Source organism: Pollachius pollachius (genome assembly GCF_949987615.1).
Source record: "Pollachius pollachius genome assembly, chromosome: 3".
Taxonomy (NCBI): domain Eukaryota; kingdom Metazoa; phylum Chordata; class Actinopteri; order Gadiformes; family Gadidae; genus Pollachius; species Pollachius pollachius.
In genome coordinates, this window is record NC_136936.1 from 34408395 (window position 1) to 34428668 (window position 20274).

General features: G+C 41.7%; 2 protein-coding genes across 2 annotated transcripts in view; both read left to right on the forward strand.

Moving 5' to 3' along the window:
* The first annotated feature begins 377 nt into the window (after positions 1 to 377).
* Positions 378 to 20274, forward strand: part of tmeff2a (transmembrane protein with EGF-like and two follistatin-like domains 2a) — a 110975-nt gene continuing 91078 nt past the window's right edge. The window contains exon 1 of the mRNA XM_079731353.1: positions 378 to 1272. Within this exon, the coding sequence (XP_079587479.1) occupies positions 1083 to 1272 (190 nt within the window). The 5' untranslated portion in view covers positions 378 to 1082. The remainder of the gene's footprint in view (positions 1273 to 20274) is intronic.
* Positions 12733 to 16114, forward strand: LOC307073107 (uncharacterized protein). Its single transcript, XM_079732812.1, has 10 exons — positions 12733 to 13474; positions 13598 to 13760; positions 13937 to 13998; positions 14280 to 14369; positions 14454 to 14604; positions 14706 to 14741; positions 14906 to 14956; positions 15181 to 15248; positions 15494 to 15537; positions 15969 to 16114. Exons 1-10 carry the CDS (start codon positions 13265 to 13267, stop codon positions 16012 to 16014), a joined length of 921 nt encoding a protein of 306 aa, XP_079588938.1. The 5' UTR covers positions 12733 to 13264; the 3' UTR covers positions 16015 to 16114.

The window sequence follows — 20274 nt, forward strand, 5'->3', positions numbered from 1 at the left end:
CAATTATGATTGTCCCTCCCTTTCTTTCCGTTATGTCTTTTTTTCTTTCTTATCCTCACCACATGATCATAACCACGCTATAGAAACCAGCTGCTGGTGCTCAACTGCTGTACGGACGTGTGAGCGAGAGAGAGAGAGAGAGAGAGAGAGAGAGAGAGAGAGAGAGAGAGAGAGAGAGAGAGAGAGAGAGAGAGAGAGAGAGAGAGAGACAGACACACAGGGACGGAGAGAGCGATAGAGAGCGATCGAGAGAGAGAGAGAGAGAGAGAGAGAGAGGCAGATTGGCAGAGAGAGCTAGAGAGAGAGAGCGCGCGCAATAGGGAGGGAGAACGGGAGAACGGGAGCGCAGAACACAAACCTCGCCGCGCCTCCGAACGCAGCGCACCGCCAGCGGACCGCGCGCTCGTCCAGGGAGCTCGGAGTGGATATTACCATTACAGACGCATCCGCAGCGCCTCCGTCTGCACAGCCTGTCACGGGGTCTATTTTTTGGGTTCAGATTCTTCCAGTTTAACAGTACTCCATTCCTCCCTCTCCCCCCTCCGTTATACCCCTTTTCTGTTTGATTTCCTCCTCTCCTCCTACCGCTCCTTCCTCTCCTCCTCCTCCTCCGAGAGCATCTTCCTCCCAGCTGTGTTTAGCCTCACCTTCCTTGCCCGTTCTCCCCTCGCTCTATCCCGGCTAACTTTTCCACCCTACTCCATCCCACACAAACCTCCTCCATCGCTCAAAAAAAGAAACTACCACCAACACCACCCTTCCTGGGCACTCGGACGCGTTCTTCACCGTTCTTCTTCTCTTTTTTCTATCGCGGCGGTCTCATCTAGGATCGGGCGGAACCCCCGTTCCCGGGCCAGCACAGGACGGCACTTCATGGGGCACGCATTCTCGCGCGGAAAATGCTCCTCTCTCCGTCTCTAGTCGTCACCCCGTTGCTGAAACTGCCCGCGTCGGGATCGCAATCGGAGTTGACAGTGCACGACTACGTCTTATTCTCCCTCTCCTCCTTCTCCTCCGCCTCCACCTCTTCCTCGTCCTCCTCCCGCCCGGCCCGGCTGTCCTGCCGTCGGGGCCAGTGAGCCATGGGTCTGCTCACGGCGCCAGAGTCTCCCCCCCGGGAGCCTCGCGCGCTGCGGCGGTGGCGGCGGACGGCGGGGAGCTGGGTGTGGATCACCCTGGTCTCCTTCCTCGCCAGTTTACCTGTGGAGCAGTTGTGCGCCTTCCCGTCCTCCCTGAGCGACTGCCAGACGCCCACCGGCTGGAATTGTTCCGGTGAGTGTCCCCCTCGATCACACACTGTTTTTTTCTTATTCTTTTCATAGCTTTATTTGGGTTATTTATTAGTTGTGTGATTTGGTGATCAGTGGAGTGAGACTGTTTGACTGTAGCGCATGTCACACATACGGAGAGTCACCAGGATCCAGGATCAAAACAACCAACATGTGATCTGAAACAGATCAGCCTCTATCATGTGGACGACTGGGAATTCAGTTTTTTCAATGGCATTTATGGAGCGTCCAAGCTGCATTAGTTTGCAACAGTCCTCGGGTGTGTATACTTGTATACTGCATGTCCTTATACCCCCCCCCCACACACACACACACACACACACACACACACACACACACACACACACACACGCACACACACGCACACACACACACACAAACACACACACACACACACACACACACACACACACACAAAAACAAGTGTTTGTATGATTAAATGCTTTCAACAACAATGTGTGTGTGTGTGTGTGTGTGTGTGTGTGTGTGTGTGTGTTTGATAAGGAAAGGCAGTCGTATAAATATATAGCCTATAGGTATATTTTGGGACATAATCCCTCTATAGGGAATTAATTCTGTATATTAGCTCGACAGACGAGAGATACAGTCTGGTTTGACTCAATTTGACAGTGAAATAGACCAGCGGGGTTTAATGAATTGGAACATATGAGGCACTCAGCAGCCATGAGCCATGGTGCTAAATATACATTGAGAGTCGCCAATGTTTTCTGTCAATGTCCAAAGAAATACTCTCTGCTCACTAGTTTGAGGGTATATTTTACCCTCAAACTAGTGAGCAGAGAGCAATTTCTCTGCTGATTTCAGTTGAAGCTGGACATGTTGATAATGTTCTCCATGTAGTTAGAACAAGCCAAAGGATTCAGATTCCACTCCTTTTGTGCGATTCCTCAATACCAAACGCAGCTCAACGCCCACAAAGGTGGTGGTGGAGGTTAATTGTTTTAATTAAGGACTCGGAGCGTAGATTAAGACGCAGCCCCTATGTGTCTTAAGGTCGCTGTGCTTTTTTATTTGTTCTCCCCGGTATCAATTTACTAGTTTATTTATGGGTCACCGTAGAATAAACGTATTTCTTCTCCTCCGTTCCAAAGCCACATAAAAAGACCCGGGCCCTGTTGTAAAGAGCTGACGTGCGCGTCTAAATCATCGCCCGGTGCCGCCGTGGATTTCCCCTGTCGCTTGTCCCCGTCTGTAGGCCTCACCCTTAAATAGCGACGTGTGGAACCTCTGCTGTGAGGGAAGGCAGGCGTTTAGATATTGTCAAACATTACACAATGCGCGTACATCTCTAATTTTTCAAAAGGTCAGTATGACTTCCTCTTAAGTCTACCTGGGTGCGCAACATTCCTTGGCCCATTAAACACCAGCACCCTTCAGTGTTGATGGATGGTTCGCTGCAAAGCCTCAAGTGGTTATTTCAGAAGATTCATGAAAGCATTTATAATCATACATTATGTTGGATCATATCAATATAATGGAGGACATGAGAAAAAATGTATAGAAAAAGTATATTACAGGAAAACACACATTCTTGCACACACACACACACACACACACACAAACACACACACTCAAAGGCAAGCACACACCCACCCACACCCATACACACACACACACACACGCACACACACACACACACACACACACACACACACACACACACACACACACACACACACACACACACATAAACACACACATACAATCCAAACATGTCCCTATACATAATAAAGAAATTACATACATTGTGCACCTTACAACATAACAAGTGTTCAATCTCTCATGATTTAAGATGAACATTTGGCAAACTGGTTTGTTAATGGGCCATGTCACAGTGAGTGACCTCATCCCATGGCCCATCCTTTGAATCACTGTACATGACAGTTTGACGGACAGCAGGAGGGCTTTCATGGTATAGTTGGTATAATGATAATGCAGCATACGCACTCATTTTATTTATTGTTATTATTGCGTCGTTTCCCTTGTTCAGTACTTTGCATTGCAGTTTGATTGTAATCACTGCTGTAGGTAAAGGGTTATACGTCGTTCCACGGCATGTAACAAATGTTGGTAATACATTGGATTCTTTGGGCTCCAGAAACTGAGCTTCAAATGAGACATTGTTTTCAGTTGGACCACATGAAACTAATATGATTACTGTTTGAATTGTTGAGTACTGCTTTTAGCAGGACCTGTTCATATGGGTAAGTGGATATAGTTCACAGGGTTGACAACATGTGCACGAGCTGAGGAATTAAATAAATATCTACCCTGAACTCCAGACATCATGCATACTTGTGGTAATCCATAGAAAGTTAGCACGCCATAACACTGTTTAAATCGGTTTTGGAATCAACCATTTCACCCTTTTTAACTGTTCTTCTTTGACACAACAACTCCCCTTTCATTACACAACCAAGAACTTGTTTGAGCCCTTATGGAAATATTTTTGCCTGATGCATTTACATATATTGTCACACATGTCACTGATCAGTGATGGTTTATGTTTGATTATTTGTCGTAAGCAAGCATTCTGGTTGAATTGTGATGATGGCTGTTCAAAGACAGTCAAAATAGATGACCGTTGATGATTGTTTAGGCCACCACCAACCACAATCAAATTAGCAGACAGTAAATATGCATTTTAATAGATTCGTAAATGTAATGCTTTGACCCAAAAGGCTTGCATTTAAGAGCACAATCATTAAAATCTCCATTTAAAAAAAGTAGAAAACCTGCTGGTTGGTGTGTATTGTGTAGCAGAATAAATGAATGCATTAGCTCCTAAAAGTACTAATTTTCTTATGGCTTTGAATCTATAGTTGGCATAAATCACTGTTGATATACAAGGGCCCTTTACATATCATAATTTTATAGAAAATACATCATCAAATAACTACATCTTATAAATCATGAATCTCCCGCAATCCCATAAGAATATCACATGACCCGAGGCGGGGTCCAGACCCAAAGTTTGGCAACAACCGGATTAATGAAACTATTTACTATCTATTTAAAGAAACTATTAACCAAGCAAGGTGCAACAACGCATTGCAGTGTTGACATTTCCTGGACCAGCGTCACTAATAAGCTAATGTTAGCTGGGAAGTTAAAGAGGAAAATGTAGTCCCGGCCTGCCAGTCTTGACGGCTCACTAACCGTTTTCTTTCTTGTAAAGATAATGTTGCATTGATTTTGAGAGGTTGTTAAATGCCAAATCAATTTAGCTCTAGTAGTAATTAACTGAAGTTTTGTTGCTGCCAATATTTTCTAAAAGCTATAGCTTTCACAATGTTCCCATCCACACAAACCACTGAGCAGGCTAACATAAATGCAAATGTGACTCTTCAGATTATAATCTTTTCTCTAATTTAATTTAATGTGTATAGACCGCAGGACAATGTATGTTGTTACGAGTGTTTGACGTGATAAGTTGGATCTGCCTATAGGCCTAGGCATATTATAAGCTATTGCTATTAATAATTCTGCTTATATACTCTGATGGCTAGCTTTTTTGCTGTCTCCTAGGTTTCTTATCAATCAGCAAAAAACACAAACACCCATGTCTCATGTATGCCTATTGATATCATTGTATTTGCTCAGTGGCTCAATCTTGAAGCAAGCAAATTAAATTCATCAAAACATTTTCTCTCAATTATTGGTTGAAACATGTAAAGTATGTGTTTAAAACAGCCAAGAGAAGAACTGCCAATTGAGTGTCAAATAGAGAATTTACTAACTAAAACGTCACGTTTCATTTTTTATAAAATTTAGGTAGATTCCGATAGCTTTCTTTTTCTACCGTGCCCAGATCAGTAGTTGATCAGTCTGACTCTGCTAGCTTCTAGCCGCTAGGGATATCAAAGATGGCTACTATCTATTCTGACGCTTGCGTTCCCTATTAGAAATATTGACAGCAACTGGTGCAGGCAACATATCATCTTATCAGTTTGAGGCGGTTTAGCTTTATACAGCTGAACCGATTTAATGTAAAAGGAGGCAGTTGGTGGATGACGATATCAGAATCAGCCTTTTAGGATTTTAGTTCAATAGAAATTGTAGCTTTCAAGAATTCAGAGAATGAGGGCGTACATATATTTTGGCAAAATCTTCAAAAATGATTGCCAAATGTTTCAAACTGTTCTAGAGTAAGTGCATGAACAGATTGTATGACATTGTAATGGGGAATAAGTACTTTAAAGGAGAATTGACTTGAAATTGTTCCTTAGTGCCTCCAGGCCTTCATCATGGACAATATTGCTGTATAATGACTGAACATCCATAGTAACCGTTACGCATGAGCATATATTATTCATGTCTGTCACTTTTCGTCAGGCTTGTGTTGGTCTGTAATGTAGGAAGGCCATAGGCTCGATGAAGGAATCACCACGTTGGATGTTGATTCTGTAAATTAGTCATTATCGCTATAATTGGTCTCCCTGGTGTATTTTCTTATTTTTTGTGGACTTAAGGGGGCTAGTAGAACGTGGGCCACCGTGAATGTAAGCACAGTAAATAGTCATGTTCTTTTTTGGAGATCCAAGCATCATTTTTGGCAACCCTTAGTAGCTCAAAAAGTTCCATTTCCATGTTCTCTGGAGGATTTTATGGGGGAGGTGAATGTTCAGTATTCTGTGATGTATCTGTCGTTGCCCTATAACAAACCGCACCCACATGTCTACACTTTTTATGATGATATCTCTTTCAGATTCTCAAAATTCTCGGAATGTAATCGTATGTCTTTTTTTGTATTATCAACTCATCAAAAAAGGCCTTCAGTGCACTTTGGTCGGAAGAGAGAGTTAATATTTGACAAAGTTAATATTGACCAAATGATGCTTCTCCTTTAAAATGTACAAATTCAACATTTTATCCTACAAATCCACTTTGAACTAATGTTTCATGAATGTTTGGCCCCAATACTCTTCTGTTGTCCATGTGCGGTGTTAGTGGCCATGAACAAAATACAAGATCTAACACTATTCCTATGAACTAAATAATTGGTAACTGAAAATCGCAGCTGTGGATGTTCAAATGTATTAAAATTCAAACTGTAACCAATCAATATTCTCCAATCAACAAGTAGGCCTCTTCTATAATGAAGTTCATAGACATAGAACCAAAATACACCCTCCATTCATGCCTTGAGGGGAAACAAGGAGCTTTCTCTGTGCTTTACTGCTCTGACTCCCATAGCTATTGTTAGCGCTGAAAGGCGGTGGTGGTGATGCCTCGATACGTGAAGGGGGAACGAGTGGAGGGGAGGGGGGGGTATGCAAAGCCCCTCGTAGGGTTGTAAATCCCATCAAGTGGAGTGAATTACCAGTAGTCCGTGGAGACTTCTGCACATCTGCCCGTGAGATTTGTCAGCACAGAATACTTCCCTTCATCGTCAGACAGGGGCTTAAAGTTGCACGGGGGGGGGGGGGGGGGAAGCTGAATTAAACAAGCGATAATCAAATAGGGATCAACGGTTGTTAATTGGATGCAGGCTGTATTGTAAGGCCGTTTGCAAAGGAGAGAAATTGTTTCATTATTCTCCTCTGATTTGAACACAGGCTGTGGCTCGACTTCCACAGACGGATTTGAGACTAAGTAACTGGAAATAGCTTGAAACACTTCCGATAACGTTGAAAGGAAAGAAGAACCATGATGAAGGCTGTGAACACATTATTTATCTCTGTTGTAGCAGAGCGATTTGAAAGAAACATTAAGCGTTTCTAATTTAATTAAAAAAATGAAATAAAAGTAATACTTGAGCTATGAGATGGAGGTCAAGGAAGGATATCCCAGCGCTCGGGTTGTTCAGGGATCATTTTTAATTTAGTCTCTTTAATTATTGATCGACGCAAAGCTGGGAAGGCAGGCACAGTTGCTGCTAGTGCCTCCTCCACGCGTTGTGAAAACTCCAGGTAGGGAAAGGAAGGAGCCACATTTGGCCGACAAGCTGCCGACCTTCTTTCAGACGAGTAAGTGCCTCGCTTCACCATCTTAATTGTCGGCGTATAAACATTACCTTTTGAATATTTCATGTTTGCCAGCTTGTTTTCGTTAATTATTCAGATGACTGTAATCTCCTCCTGGATGGGGATGGTTTGGGGGTGGGGGGCAGGAAGCAGAGGTGGCCTCTAACACAGAGCACAGCAGGGAGCAGGGGGGGGGGGGGGCTAGCCGTGTTCAAAGTGGTGTATAGACTATTTAGGATGGTGCATTTTGTGGTGCTGTCTGATATTTGTGATACGAATCGGTTTCCCTAAGTAGTAGTAAATAAGGAGGGTAACTGATTTCCTCAATTTATCCCATACGGCATAGCGGTTTTCATGACATCAGATTCATCCAATGGAGATGATCTGCACAAAGGGGTTCTTAACATGCAAATAAGATGTCATAGGGTGACATTTAATGCATGGTTTATGCAACCAATACAAGTCACTCAGGTAAATTACTGTCGCATTATTAGTCCCCCTACACTTTTTCTTTAATAGTGTACCATTAAAAATAATCCAAATCAAACAAAGCCTGTGTATTTTCTCCATTGGGTCACTATGGAGCTTCTGTACAGTATGGTACTGGGATGACAGGGCCAGCCAAGAACTGCAACCCTTTGCAAGGAAATGACAACTGAGCAGATTGTCTGAGAAGTTCCGAACCACTATTGGAAACACACAAGTTGAACACAACGGAAGAACACGAATCACAGCAAACTGTACCAACTCAACGGGTGGTTGAGTCTCAGACTAAGTTGATTAATCAAAAGGAGAAGAATCATAAGAATTTTTTCTCCATTCCTTGTTTTCTGTCCCCCTGCTGGCTGACTGGCTGTGTCTTTGAGGATCTCTCCATCGTTCAAGAGGGGAAACTGATATGGGATTTCTACTTCTTTTTGGCAAAGTGTGATTGGTGGGACCCCCCACTGTTCTCAGTGCTGATTGGTTGGAGGGGGGAGGGGGAAGTGTAGAAACGCAGCCCTCTGTTCCACTCCCTCACACCTCCATGTGAAACCCTCCATTTCTAAATCACAGTGCTTCACATTTGTATCACATATATTGAGGCCGTAACAGTGTGTGAAAAAAAAAAGGTGCTACGAATGAAAAGCAGATGTGGATCTTTGTTTTGTTTATTGTGCTTTGCGCTTTGTGCTTTGTTGACTTTGCAATATGATATGTTCATGGTGGTATCAATTCCCTTAACATTGATTGTAAATAGGCTAGTTTACATGCTTTATTTCAGAAATGCTATTATACATACCTGTTATTAAATAATGTTATTGTGATGTTAGTCTGCACTGTAAGTTGCATTCTGGAGGAGTTTTACCAGGAATTGCATGACTTTGTGGCTTTGTGTTAAGAAAAACCTAAGATACAATTGTGGAGTGTGTGTGGTGGGTGGCTGATTTAAGCAGCCTCACCTGGCCCGAGGCAGACTGATTAGGCTCTGGGGCCAAGTAAGGCTGCACACCTGTTGTGCATTGAGCAATCAATGAGCACGGCTTGAGCCAGCCATCACCACATGCACTCAGGGAGATCTCCTCCATGGCAGGATGGATCACCATCTGTACGCATCATTATACTCTGAGCTATGAACCAGTTCCGACATCCCCACCCTGGATCCGGGGGACCCCAGTAAAAAGCCACCGCCATTGCTACAGATATACATTCTCATTGTTCTACATTGTTTGTAACCTAATTAATATTTACAATTGTGTTGGTTTATTTACAAACAATCAATAATAACGTCTGCTGACAATTTTACAGACACACAATCACCAATACAAACATGACCTCTGAGGCACCGCATTCAAATACTTAATGCAGAAAGAGACAGAAGGCAATTGTTTCACATCCCACACACTTCCCCGAGCTACCATTTGTAAAATCCAATTTGCCAACTAATTTCTACAATGTAGCCGTGTCCAACTATTACACAATTTTAATATATATTGCATTGTACCAAGATATTTTTAAATCCATTGATTTTCCACGTCGCCTTCATTATGCAAATACTTGCCATTTGGCACCAAGTGGATATAAAATATTCATACTAGAAATGTCATCTTTGTATGACTGCAATTCAAGTGTGATGTTACTGCAATGATGAAATATGCGGATGTCCCTGTTCTTTAGTTCTCGTAATTAAGATTGATTGTAAAAATGGCCTTCATTTACATTCATTGGTGCAATTATGTCGTTGTTTTCTTTGTTGAAAGTGTGTTCCAATATTGAAGTCATGAACCTCGAAAAGATTTCAACTCATGCATCATGCTTTTTCTCTAATGTTGTGATATTCTGAAAAGTAGGCATCATTACATATTTATTGCTGAGGTGATATATATTAAAATGTTCCCTAATGGTTTATTTATTATACATACATTTTTGACCTATTTTAGAACACACAAGAGATATGTTATTGCTATGAAACTTTCTCTCAAACTCTGTAAACGCTGAGGGTGCCATGTTGAAAAAAGCTTTGTGGTTCTATGTGTCGTGTCATGATATCCCTAAAGGTCATGCTATGATGGTGTCCATATCCATGTACCCTGATTGATGTAGCAGTTAAGTGAAATCCTGTATTGCCCAAAAGTGTCCCAAAAGGTTTTCCCATACGTATCGTCTCTCAGACCAAAAGGCAACTCGATATATCCAAATCCTAAAGACAGAACTCTGCAGCAGAAAATAGCTCGGTCATTTCTCTCTCATTGAGAGACATCCGGAAAATACTTTGTTGCTTCAGTGCTTGTCTTCCAAAGATTCTACAAAGTAGATTGACTTGGGGGCGGGTGGAGAGGGGGCCATATGCAGTGTTGAGAAAGTTCACTTTCTTCGTGAACTAGTTCAAAGTTCAGTTCACAAATCCTTAAATGAACTAGTTCAGTTAAACGTTCATAATTCAAAATTTTGAACTAAGTTCACAGTTCCAAAAAATGAACTAGTTCATAGTTCTTTTTTCAATATGTTGCTGTGAGCTTTTCGTTTTTTCTGGTATTTTGAACATTGATCCCCCTTTGTGGTTTGTCTAGGATGATATAGAGTGGTTGAATCAAGTATCGTAGCAAAATACGGTTTCTATCGTGTTTTATTCAACCCGGTATCACGCCATTGCGTGCTCCTGCGCACGAACGTTAATCTATTGAAGCGTGTTCCCGAGCACGATAGTCCGACTTTTTGCGTGTTACACAAAACGAAATGTAAACCAATGCATTCTGAATGGGAGTGTTCTAAGACAATTAACGTTCTCCACAAAACGCTACGAGAGAGAGAGAAAGAGAGAGCGGGAGGGACAGAGAGAGAGAGAGAGAGCGAGAGAGAGGCTTCAGAAAGGGTGTGCGCAGATAGTACAGTGCACCCTAGTTATGTTTATGCCAAAACCTATATATATAATTAGGCTATAATTATATTATTTAGCGTGTAATGAGACAATCTATAGCCAAATTGTCGAAGATGCCCGAGAATCTTTCGGGATATCAGCATGGGAAATCGGCGAATCAGACCCATGAATCTATTGTAGCGACCCTGGGACAGTTAAATAGTTTGTGTGTTATGTGTTACATTATATTTCGTTGTCCGTTATGCCAGTTGTTCTATGTGCATGTATTGTAATGTTATTCTTGTCAAACAGCGTGTGGGGCGAATCATTAGGTCAGCTGGGGGAGGGCCTTGGAAGAACAGGAGGGTGGGGGCCTGCACGCGAGTGAGACCGTGTTGCCGGGGTAACCGGGGTTTGTTTGGGTCCGGTTTTCAGCTGTTGGTTTCAATGTTGTTACAATGTTACGGGTTTCAGTGACCTGGTTTTTGGTCCATTAAAACTACCTTCAACTAATGACTCGACATGATTATGTCACCGGCGAGGTCGTTACACTATAAAGAAACACGTCATCTCAAGCGGGAGAGAAAGTTTGCGGTGCTGGTTTGTGTCACCAACCCAGCAACCCAGTCGCCAAGAAAAAACGTTGACAGTGCACGTTTCCATGAACACTGGATACGTAGCATTTCAACGTAAAAAATAGCGTGTTATACCTACAGTATCCACGTGTGCCGCTGTGGAGGCGGGTTTCGGGGTTTGGGACACGATTGTTTAGGGGGGGGGGGGGGGGAGACTGTTGTTGACCGGGGAGGGGGGGGGGGGGGGGAGACACGTTTGTTGAGGGGGGGGGGGGACACACGATTGTAGGGGGGGGGGGGGGGGGGGGACACACCAACCCAGCAACCCAGTCGCCAAGAAAAAACGTTGACGGTGCACGTTTCCATGAACACTGGATACGTAGCATTTCAACGTAAAAAATAGCGTGTTATACCTACAGTATCCACGTGTGCCGCTGTGGAGGCGGGTTTCGGGGTTTGGGACACGATTGTTTAGGGGGGGGGGGGGGGAGACTGTTGTTGACCGGGGAGGGGGGGGGGAGACACGTTTGTTGAGGGGGACGACGACACACGATTGTAGGGGGGGGGACACACGTTAGTTGAAGGGGGGGGGGGGGGGGGGACACGTTTGTTGAGGGGGGGAGACACGTTTGTATCCTAACAACAAAACAAGTTAACAAAAGCCCCATTTGTCAACTGAGAACCCCAATTCCCAGAATCCCCCGCGGCTCCGGAACACGGCGTAGCTTATATTAATCTTTATTATCTGAATGGGAAATGCAATATTTTAGGACAGATACACCATTAAACGCGTTTCTAATGACATTTCTAGCGAGAAATGTACATTTTCCTTACATAATCTTCAGTCAGTGAATGTGTATGATCTTTATTAATCTTTATTATCTGAATGGGAAATGCAATATTTTAGGACAGATACACCATTAAACGCGTTTCTAATGACTTTTCTAGCGAGAAATGTACATTTTCCTTACATAATCTTCAGTCAGTGAATGTGTATGATCTTTATTAATCTTTATTATCTGAATGGGAAATGCAATATTTTAGGACCGATTCACCGTTAAACGTGTTTCTAATAACATTTCTAGCGAGAAATATACTTTTTACTTGCATAATCTTTAGTCAGTGATTGTGTCTGATCTTTAGTTTTATAGTTATTAGGATTTGATCGGCTCGCTCGCATGTTTCAACGACGTCAGGTTGCTTTCGCTAAAGTAGCAGCTCACGTGCTTCCTGCGTTTGTGTTATTAAACTGTTACTTTATGTAACTTTTAATGATATCATCTTGTTAGAAACACGTATATCTGAGAGCCAAGCCAGTCGCCAAAAGCATACGTTGACAGTGTACTTTTCGTGAACACTGGATTACGTCGCATTTCAACATAAAATAGCGTGTTATACACACACACACACACACACGCACGCACACGCACAGACACACACGCACACACACACACGCACGCACGCACGCACACGGTCGTGCGCAGGAGCACGCAATCGCGTGACACCGGGTTGAAAGAAAGACGTCAACTCTGGAGTGACCGAAAATTTGCGGTGCTGGTTTGTGTGACGTAAGTTCAACTATGATTGACTGCTATTTAAAAACGGTTGAATGCTTGAAATACTAAGATTATGGAGTTGATAGTGCAAATAATTATATTGCCGTTGTCAAAGAATATTAACAGGTATTAACAGCTAATAACAGATAACAAAAGCGTTGCTTCATAGGCTAATGTAGGCCTACGTCGCCACCTGTCCCTCGGGTAGGCTAGCTAGTTCGTTAGTAATTGAAATTGAACAATGAGAAAGGCTTAGATAAGTACCATACACAGCATCATGTTAGAAGGTAATTTACACAATGTAGTCGGCTGTTTGTAAAAAATAGTTTGTTTTTAGTGATTTACTTTTTTCTCCCTGCAGCTTCAAATAAGCATCATACATCTTAACTATCTCTCTGCCAATGCTAATATTTTATATCTATAATCTTTCTTATCTATCTACTATCTGTGTATCTAATCTGTTTTGTTTATCTGTCTATTCGGTTTGTCTGTGTCTTTGTAAATTAGGTAATCTTTCAATATGCCAGGCAGCACATGTAAAACATGCCCCTCCTGCAAAACCATTCTGCCTTGCGCTAAAAAGGTTTGCAGGCACTGCAAAATGGTCCAGCCTGTAAAGGAACGCCTCAAAATTGCCTTGAGAAAATTTGAGGCTAAGCGGGAAGAGTGGGCGTCTTCCCGCAAGAAGAACCACAACATGGCTGTTGTCAAGCAGGAAATGTTCCTCCTGGTATGTAAACAATTCAGATTAATTATGTTCTACCTTTAACTGTCTGAATCACTATTGCTTTGAATAGTAGGTCTTTTTTGATTACTACAGGCAAAACATTAACATGCTGTGATTTCCTTACAGCTCGAAAAGCTTCAAGCAGCAGGATATAAACCTGTCCTGCTGCTTGGAAAAGCTACTAAAAAGAGCCATGTGGTCAAGATGTTCACACCTCGTTGCACCTTGGCCACATTTGCGGAGGAGTCCCTCAAAAAAATGGGCTCCATCCATGAGTACATTTGTCAAGGTATGATTCTTTATTTTTATAAATTCCACACACCCTCTGCTTTGTTTACCAAAATACTAACTGCATCTTGTTATTTGTCCACCACATTCATTTTTATCATGGAACTATTGCTACAATTTTTTTGGTTGCCATTTGCAATTTAATAACCCTTTGCAACACTTTTCAAACTTGCACAGGATGGACCCCTTTTGCAAGTGGGACTGCAGAGGGGCCAGAAGAGGGCAGGGGGACCACTCAGGTGAAGACATACAGGAATATCTATGACAATTAAAGAGGCTAATCCTATATATTGTTATATACTGCATATATACTCCAATATATTATGCTACAAATTACAATATACTAAGTCAGCTGTATAAGTGCTAACCTCTTTTCATGTTTGTTTATGGTTATTTATGTGTATAGATGTGTATAGATCTGTATGGTCTTAATTTCATATTTTTTAAAACTGAATTTACACTTGCACTGTTGAAGTTCCACTGTTGGACTTTGAGTGAGTGTTATCTTATGTCATCTTAGATGGACATGGACATGGGAGAGGTGGAGGACAGGGCCGTGCAGGTGGAGGAGGGGGAGGAGGTGGCCCTGCAGGTGGAGGAGGGGGAGGAGGTGGCCCTGCAGTTGGAGGAGGTGGCCCTGCAGGTGGAGGAGGGGGAGGAGGTGGCCCTGCAGTTGGAGGAGGTGGCCCTGCAGGTGGAGGAGGTGGAGGAGGTGGCCCTGCAGGTGGAGGAGGTGGCCCTGCAGGTGGAGGAGGTGGCCCTGCAGGTGGAGGAGGGGGCCCTGCAGGTGGAGGAGGGGGCCCTGCAGGTAGAGGAGGTGGCCCACCCGGACACGGAAGGACCAGGTATGGATTTTTCAATTAAAGCATGCATGAGAAGGTACTAAGTGTCATACAAATAAACATCATTGCCTGAATGAGTAATATTTTATTTTCCATTCCAACAGCGGTCTCTACTGTGCAGAGGAAGCGGAGGAGAAAAGGTATGTTCAGAATGTCTGTACAGATCGAATTGCTAATTGACTACTATTCTTTTCACCATAGCATTACATTTATTGTAGTTATTTTGGAAAAAGGACTGTAATAAGAATGTTGGTTATGACCATTTGAGTCTTTGTTTGAATACCTCAACATTTCTTTCCTACAGAGCATCACAGCCAGAAGGGGCTTGAAAAAAGGAACAAGACTTTACCGAAGAGTAAGATGAAATAGTTTGTAACGATCAGAGCACTGACAAACCCTTTACACAATTTATAATTATGGAATTGTAAATTATTCTCCTGTGTAATCATAGCAGCGATTACAGCATTAATACAGTATTAATAATTACTGTTATTGATTTTATATTTGCGGTATTTTATATTTGCCAGTGGATAAGCATAGATGGTTTTGTTGTGAAAAACATGTTTTTTATATTTTCAGATTGCCCCTACCATATTGGTCGTGACTCCTTCGAAATAAGGAGTTACGGGAAGGAGAGGATGAGAAAGGTTTGACAGACCCATAAAGACCCAGCAAAAACACATGCGTGATTAACTGTAGGAATGACATTCTCGCTGATTGATCATGAGCATGCATATTAAGTGCATACTGTAAATGTAATTTACTCATGTATACAAGTAATTTGCATAAATATTTTGGAATAGTACCGTCAATGCATTTTGTCTATCAAACTCATAGGCTAACACTGAATTTATTATCTTACTAATGAATTTATGGTTCCTTTCCTTGATAGGGCATTAAAGAAGTCCTTGTTGATTGGCAGCCTTGCCCAGTTTGGTATGTATTTAATTTGGTTTCTTTCTGTTTCACTGGGTTTTTTTAAACCACTTCATTGCTTTTCCGAGTATTCTATATTATACCATATTATTTTGCACCATCTTGGTGCAAAATAGCTGCTGCTATTTTAACGTTTAACAGTAGTTCTTCCACCAAACACACTTGCCAACCAGATTTCCTATCAAGTGGTTTCATCATTCCCTTTCTTATGTGTCATACACTATTACATTATTAGATCTTGAATTATTAGAAAATGACTTGAAAGTGTGGTATTGCTCAAGAACAAAAATGTGCAAAGATTGGGCTTGATTTGTAATTGCCTTTATAGATGAGAATCAATATAAAGTAGGTATATACTGTGTGTTATGTAAGTGGAGTTCGACCAATCATCACAAAACGGTTCATTGATATATTATTTGTTCTCTTTTCAGTGGGAAGGAGTGGGCCAGGTCCTGGCAGCCAAAAGATTTGAATTAGTCCCCCTGCCCTCTTCAAATAAAAACATATTTTCAGTCTTTCTAGAATGTGGTGCTACTCCTGATACATGATTGCCCTGCCATTCAAATGTGGTCACTAAGAGCTTAATGACACACACACACACATATATATATATATATATATATATATATATATATATATATATATATATATATATATATATATATATATATATGTATGGACACAACAGTTAATATAAATATGAATTCCAGTCTGTAGGCAGTACATGGTGGGTAAAGTTAAAGTAACTCAAAAGTTGTGGGCTGAAGGGTCTCTAGCTAATAGAGTAGTAGCAGCAATTAATTGAGTATTTAATCCATTCAATGTATTTAAGATATGCATCCAGGTATAATTGCAAATGGCTATATTGTATAGAAAATATTGATTTTAAACATACAAGTGCAAGCAGGGCCTACTGAATGTCAATTTAGTCACAACAGATTATTAAAATATTGTGCTGATAGATCTTTATTCAACACCAAAACACCAGATTCTCTTGGATGATTAAGTTAGCTGCTACGTCAAACCAACCATGGTGTGGTGGTGGTTTCATATATGTGAAAGGGCATTCAAATATAGCCTACTACAATAATAATAATAATACATTTTATTTGTAAATCACTTTTCATAAAAATAATCTCAAAGTGCTACAACAAAACACGAAGGGCAATAACACAATAAAATAAATAATAATCTAAGGACCATAGGTGTTATAGGGTGTACCGATGAGAAGGCTGTTACAGTAATCAAGCCTGGAGGGGATTAAGGCGTGGACGAGTTTCTCTGCGTCAGAGAAGGTGAGGATTGGGCAGAGTTTTGATCAATGATCAATTAGGAGGCCGAAGCCCTAAAGGACAAACCTGTCTCATGAAAATTACGTTCCCAGAGAACTATTCGGCATTCTCAATTACGTTTGTCTGAAAACGTATTTTGTCTCGACAGAAAAACATGGTGGCTAAGCCTATGATGGTTGCTATGGACGCTGAAACTAGCAGCCCGAATGCCGTTTAAAGCATGGAAATAAAACCATTGTCTTTGCTGATTATGTTATTTTATGGAACCGTGTAATGATGTTATTTTTCCACACATAAACACAGAACAGTCTGTTCAACCCGGTATCACGCCAAGGCGTGAAATAGATACATTGGTCCACCTCGCAAGGAGTGTTCAGTGTCACGCTATGCCTGACCAAAGCGTGAAGAGATACACGTTTCTTCCGCCCATCTAAATGAATGGAGGAATAGCACCAATAGGGGTCGATACGTTCTCCCAGCATTTGGGGGAAATGGTTACGTATATATATATATATATATATATTAGATTAGATTAGAAAACTTTATTTATCCCAAAATGGGCAATTTCGTTCACAGTTTCCAGTCTCACATAATAGATTACTTAATAAATACAATAAATAGCAATAGGAGGTAGACAAAAACATATATCAAAGGCAGTCCAACACACACATTTAACTCACAATTCATTTCAGCCCGTCAGTAACAACCACCCTGCCCCCGGAAACACCCAGCAACACTGGTGTGCTCTCCACCTACTCCTTACTTTTGTCATCATTTAGTAACCTGATGGTTGCAGGGATAAAAGACTGGGAGTACCTCATTGTTCTTGTCCTGATTGAACAGTAGCGCCGCCCTGAAGGCATTAGGCATATATATATATATATATATATATATATATATATATATATATATATATATATATATATATATATATATATATATATATATATCCAATATTTTAGGACAGATTGACCATTAAACGTGTTTCTAATAACATTTCTAGCGAGAAATATACTTTTTACTTGCATAATCTTCAGTCAGTGAATGTGTCTGATCTTTTGTTCGATAGTTAGTTTTATGGTCTCCCTAGCATGTTTCAAAGACGTCAGGTTGCTAGGGACGCGACGATCTAGTTGTGGGCCAGCAGAGGGTAACATTTATACCGAATTTGGCCTGTAACCAAATGTATGATATGCTATACGTATAGCCTAGTTTATATGTTATAAATATTTGTTATATGGTCTGGTTATACCTGAACTTGGTTAAAGATGTTCAATGGTCAGATACAGATCATGTTATAACGATAATTGAATAAAAGTTATGGTCTACTTATAGATAGAATATTACACGACGTAATAATTGTATACATATAATAGCCTATATTTTAATATTAAATTAATTAATTACAATAACGGCTTTAAACATGTGACATGCCTACGTTTTTTGGGCCTTTTCTTTTCAATGGGCCTGCGTCAACGTCACGTGACTCTCGGCAAACCACGTTGGTTAAAGACGGCAATGGAGCTTGGTTAGGAAATAGAAAGATATACCATGAAAATATCTTCCCGTAACGGGGCAAACAAGGTGTCATTTGTCATCTACGTTTCGAGGCGATTGCAACGGTGCCATGCATGACCATATTTGACTATGTTTCAGGGTAGTAATTAGCTGTCGATTTTGGAGGCCTTTATAGATAATAACCAGCTATAGATTTGCTACCCGATGGAGTTTTCTGACAAATTACATGTTATTTAGCATCTACATTAGCAGCTGAGTCCAATGAGATCAAGCTCGACCTTGTGCCACACAGAGATCATGCCCTAGACCATAGGTGTACCATGTAAAATACAGGGGCCATGTAGTGTAGGGGGCCGTGTAGGGCCGTGGAGTGTCATGCTTTGTGTCATTGGACTCAGCTCAATGTGTAGATGCTAAATAACATGTCATTTGTCACAAACTTTTATCGGGAAGCAAATCAATAGCTGGTCATTATTGATTAAGGCCTCCAATTTCGACAGCTAATTACTACCATTAAACATGTTTGAATGTGTTCATGTGTGGCACCGTTGCAATCGCCTGGAAGCGTAGATATTGAAGGACATCTTGTTTGCCCTCTTACACACCGGCCCTACAAGAAATTACTCAGCAAGTGCTCCATCTTGTTGCACCTCACCCAGCGGCTCGCTTACAAGATTTTGGTCTGAAGTTCTACCCAAACCTACACCCTAACCATCCAACATGCATATCTGAGAATCAGGCCTCTCTTTAATAATGACAAAAAGTTATGAGAGAAACACACATTAACTTTTTGTTATCTCATAAGCGGCGTGGTGCCGGCTCCTTTTGACCTTTTGACCCCCGACTTCAAAAACGTGGCCACAGGCCAGCTGTGTCTACACACCTTTAGCCACAAATGTACACCTCCATCCCACAAAAAATGGGGACTAGAAACTAACCTCTGTCTTATGTACATTTACTGTACTGTTGGAGGTCACGCCCCTTTGCCGACCTTTTCGAGATAGCTAGGGATGCTAAAATGTTTACACACATTTCCCGGGGCCCCGTGTACGACATATCCGAGATTTGGAGTTCTAGCCCTTAGAGAAAAAAAGTTTTCCCAAATGGAGTGTCATTTGGACAAAGCCCCTCAGAAGTGTAGCCTGCAAGACCTAGACCCCGAGAGCAGGCCCCCCCTTCCTGCCCTCGGGGTCCGACCGGGCCAAGTTTCGGTGCGGAGGTCCCAGTTAGGCCCTAGAATAAGGTATTAAAATTTCAGGGCGGTAGGACCTTCCTATCTCAAAAACCTTTTCCACCACATTCTGAACCATTAGGTCTTGCAGGCTACACTTCTGAGGGGCTTTGTCCAAATGACACTCCATTTGGGAAAACTTTTTTTCTCTAAGGGCTAGAACTCCAAATCTCGGATATGTCGTACACGAGGCCCCGGGAAATGTGTGTAAACATTTTAGCATCTCTAGCTATCTCGAAAAGGTGGAAAAAGGGGCGTGACCTCCAACAGTAGAGTAAATGTATATGACAGAGGTTATGTTTCTAGTCCCCATTTACTGTGGGATGTAGGTGTACATTTGTGGCTTAAGGTGGGTAGACACAGCTGGCCTGTGGACACGTTTTTGAAGTCTGGGGTCAAAAGGTCAAAAGGAGCCGGCACCACACCGCTTATGAGATAACAAAAAGTTAATGTGCATTTCTCTCATAACTTGTCCTTAAAGTGACTGTCAACGTATGCTTTTGGCGACTGGGTTGCCATACCACAAAGGTTCAAAATAGTTTTTCATCAACCCCCAAACCTTGACATTCTTTCTCATTATAACAAGATATTTCTCGAATCTCATCCACTTCTGAAATTGTATATATGAATGAAATTCATAGTATCCGCGTTTACATGGCACATCTGATCCGCATAGATTTCTATGCGTCATAGATC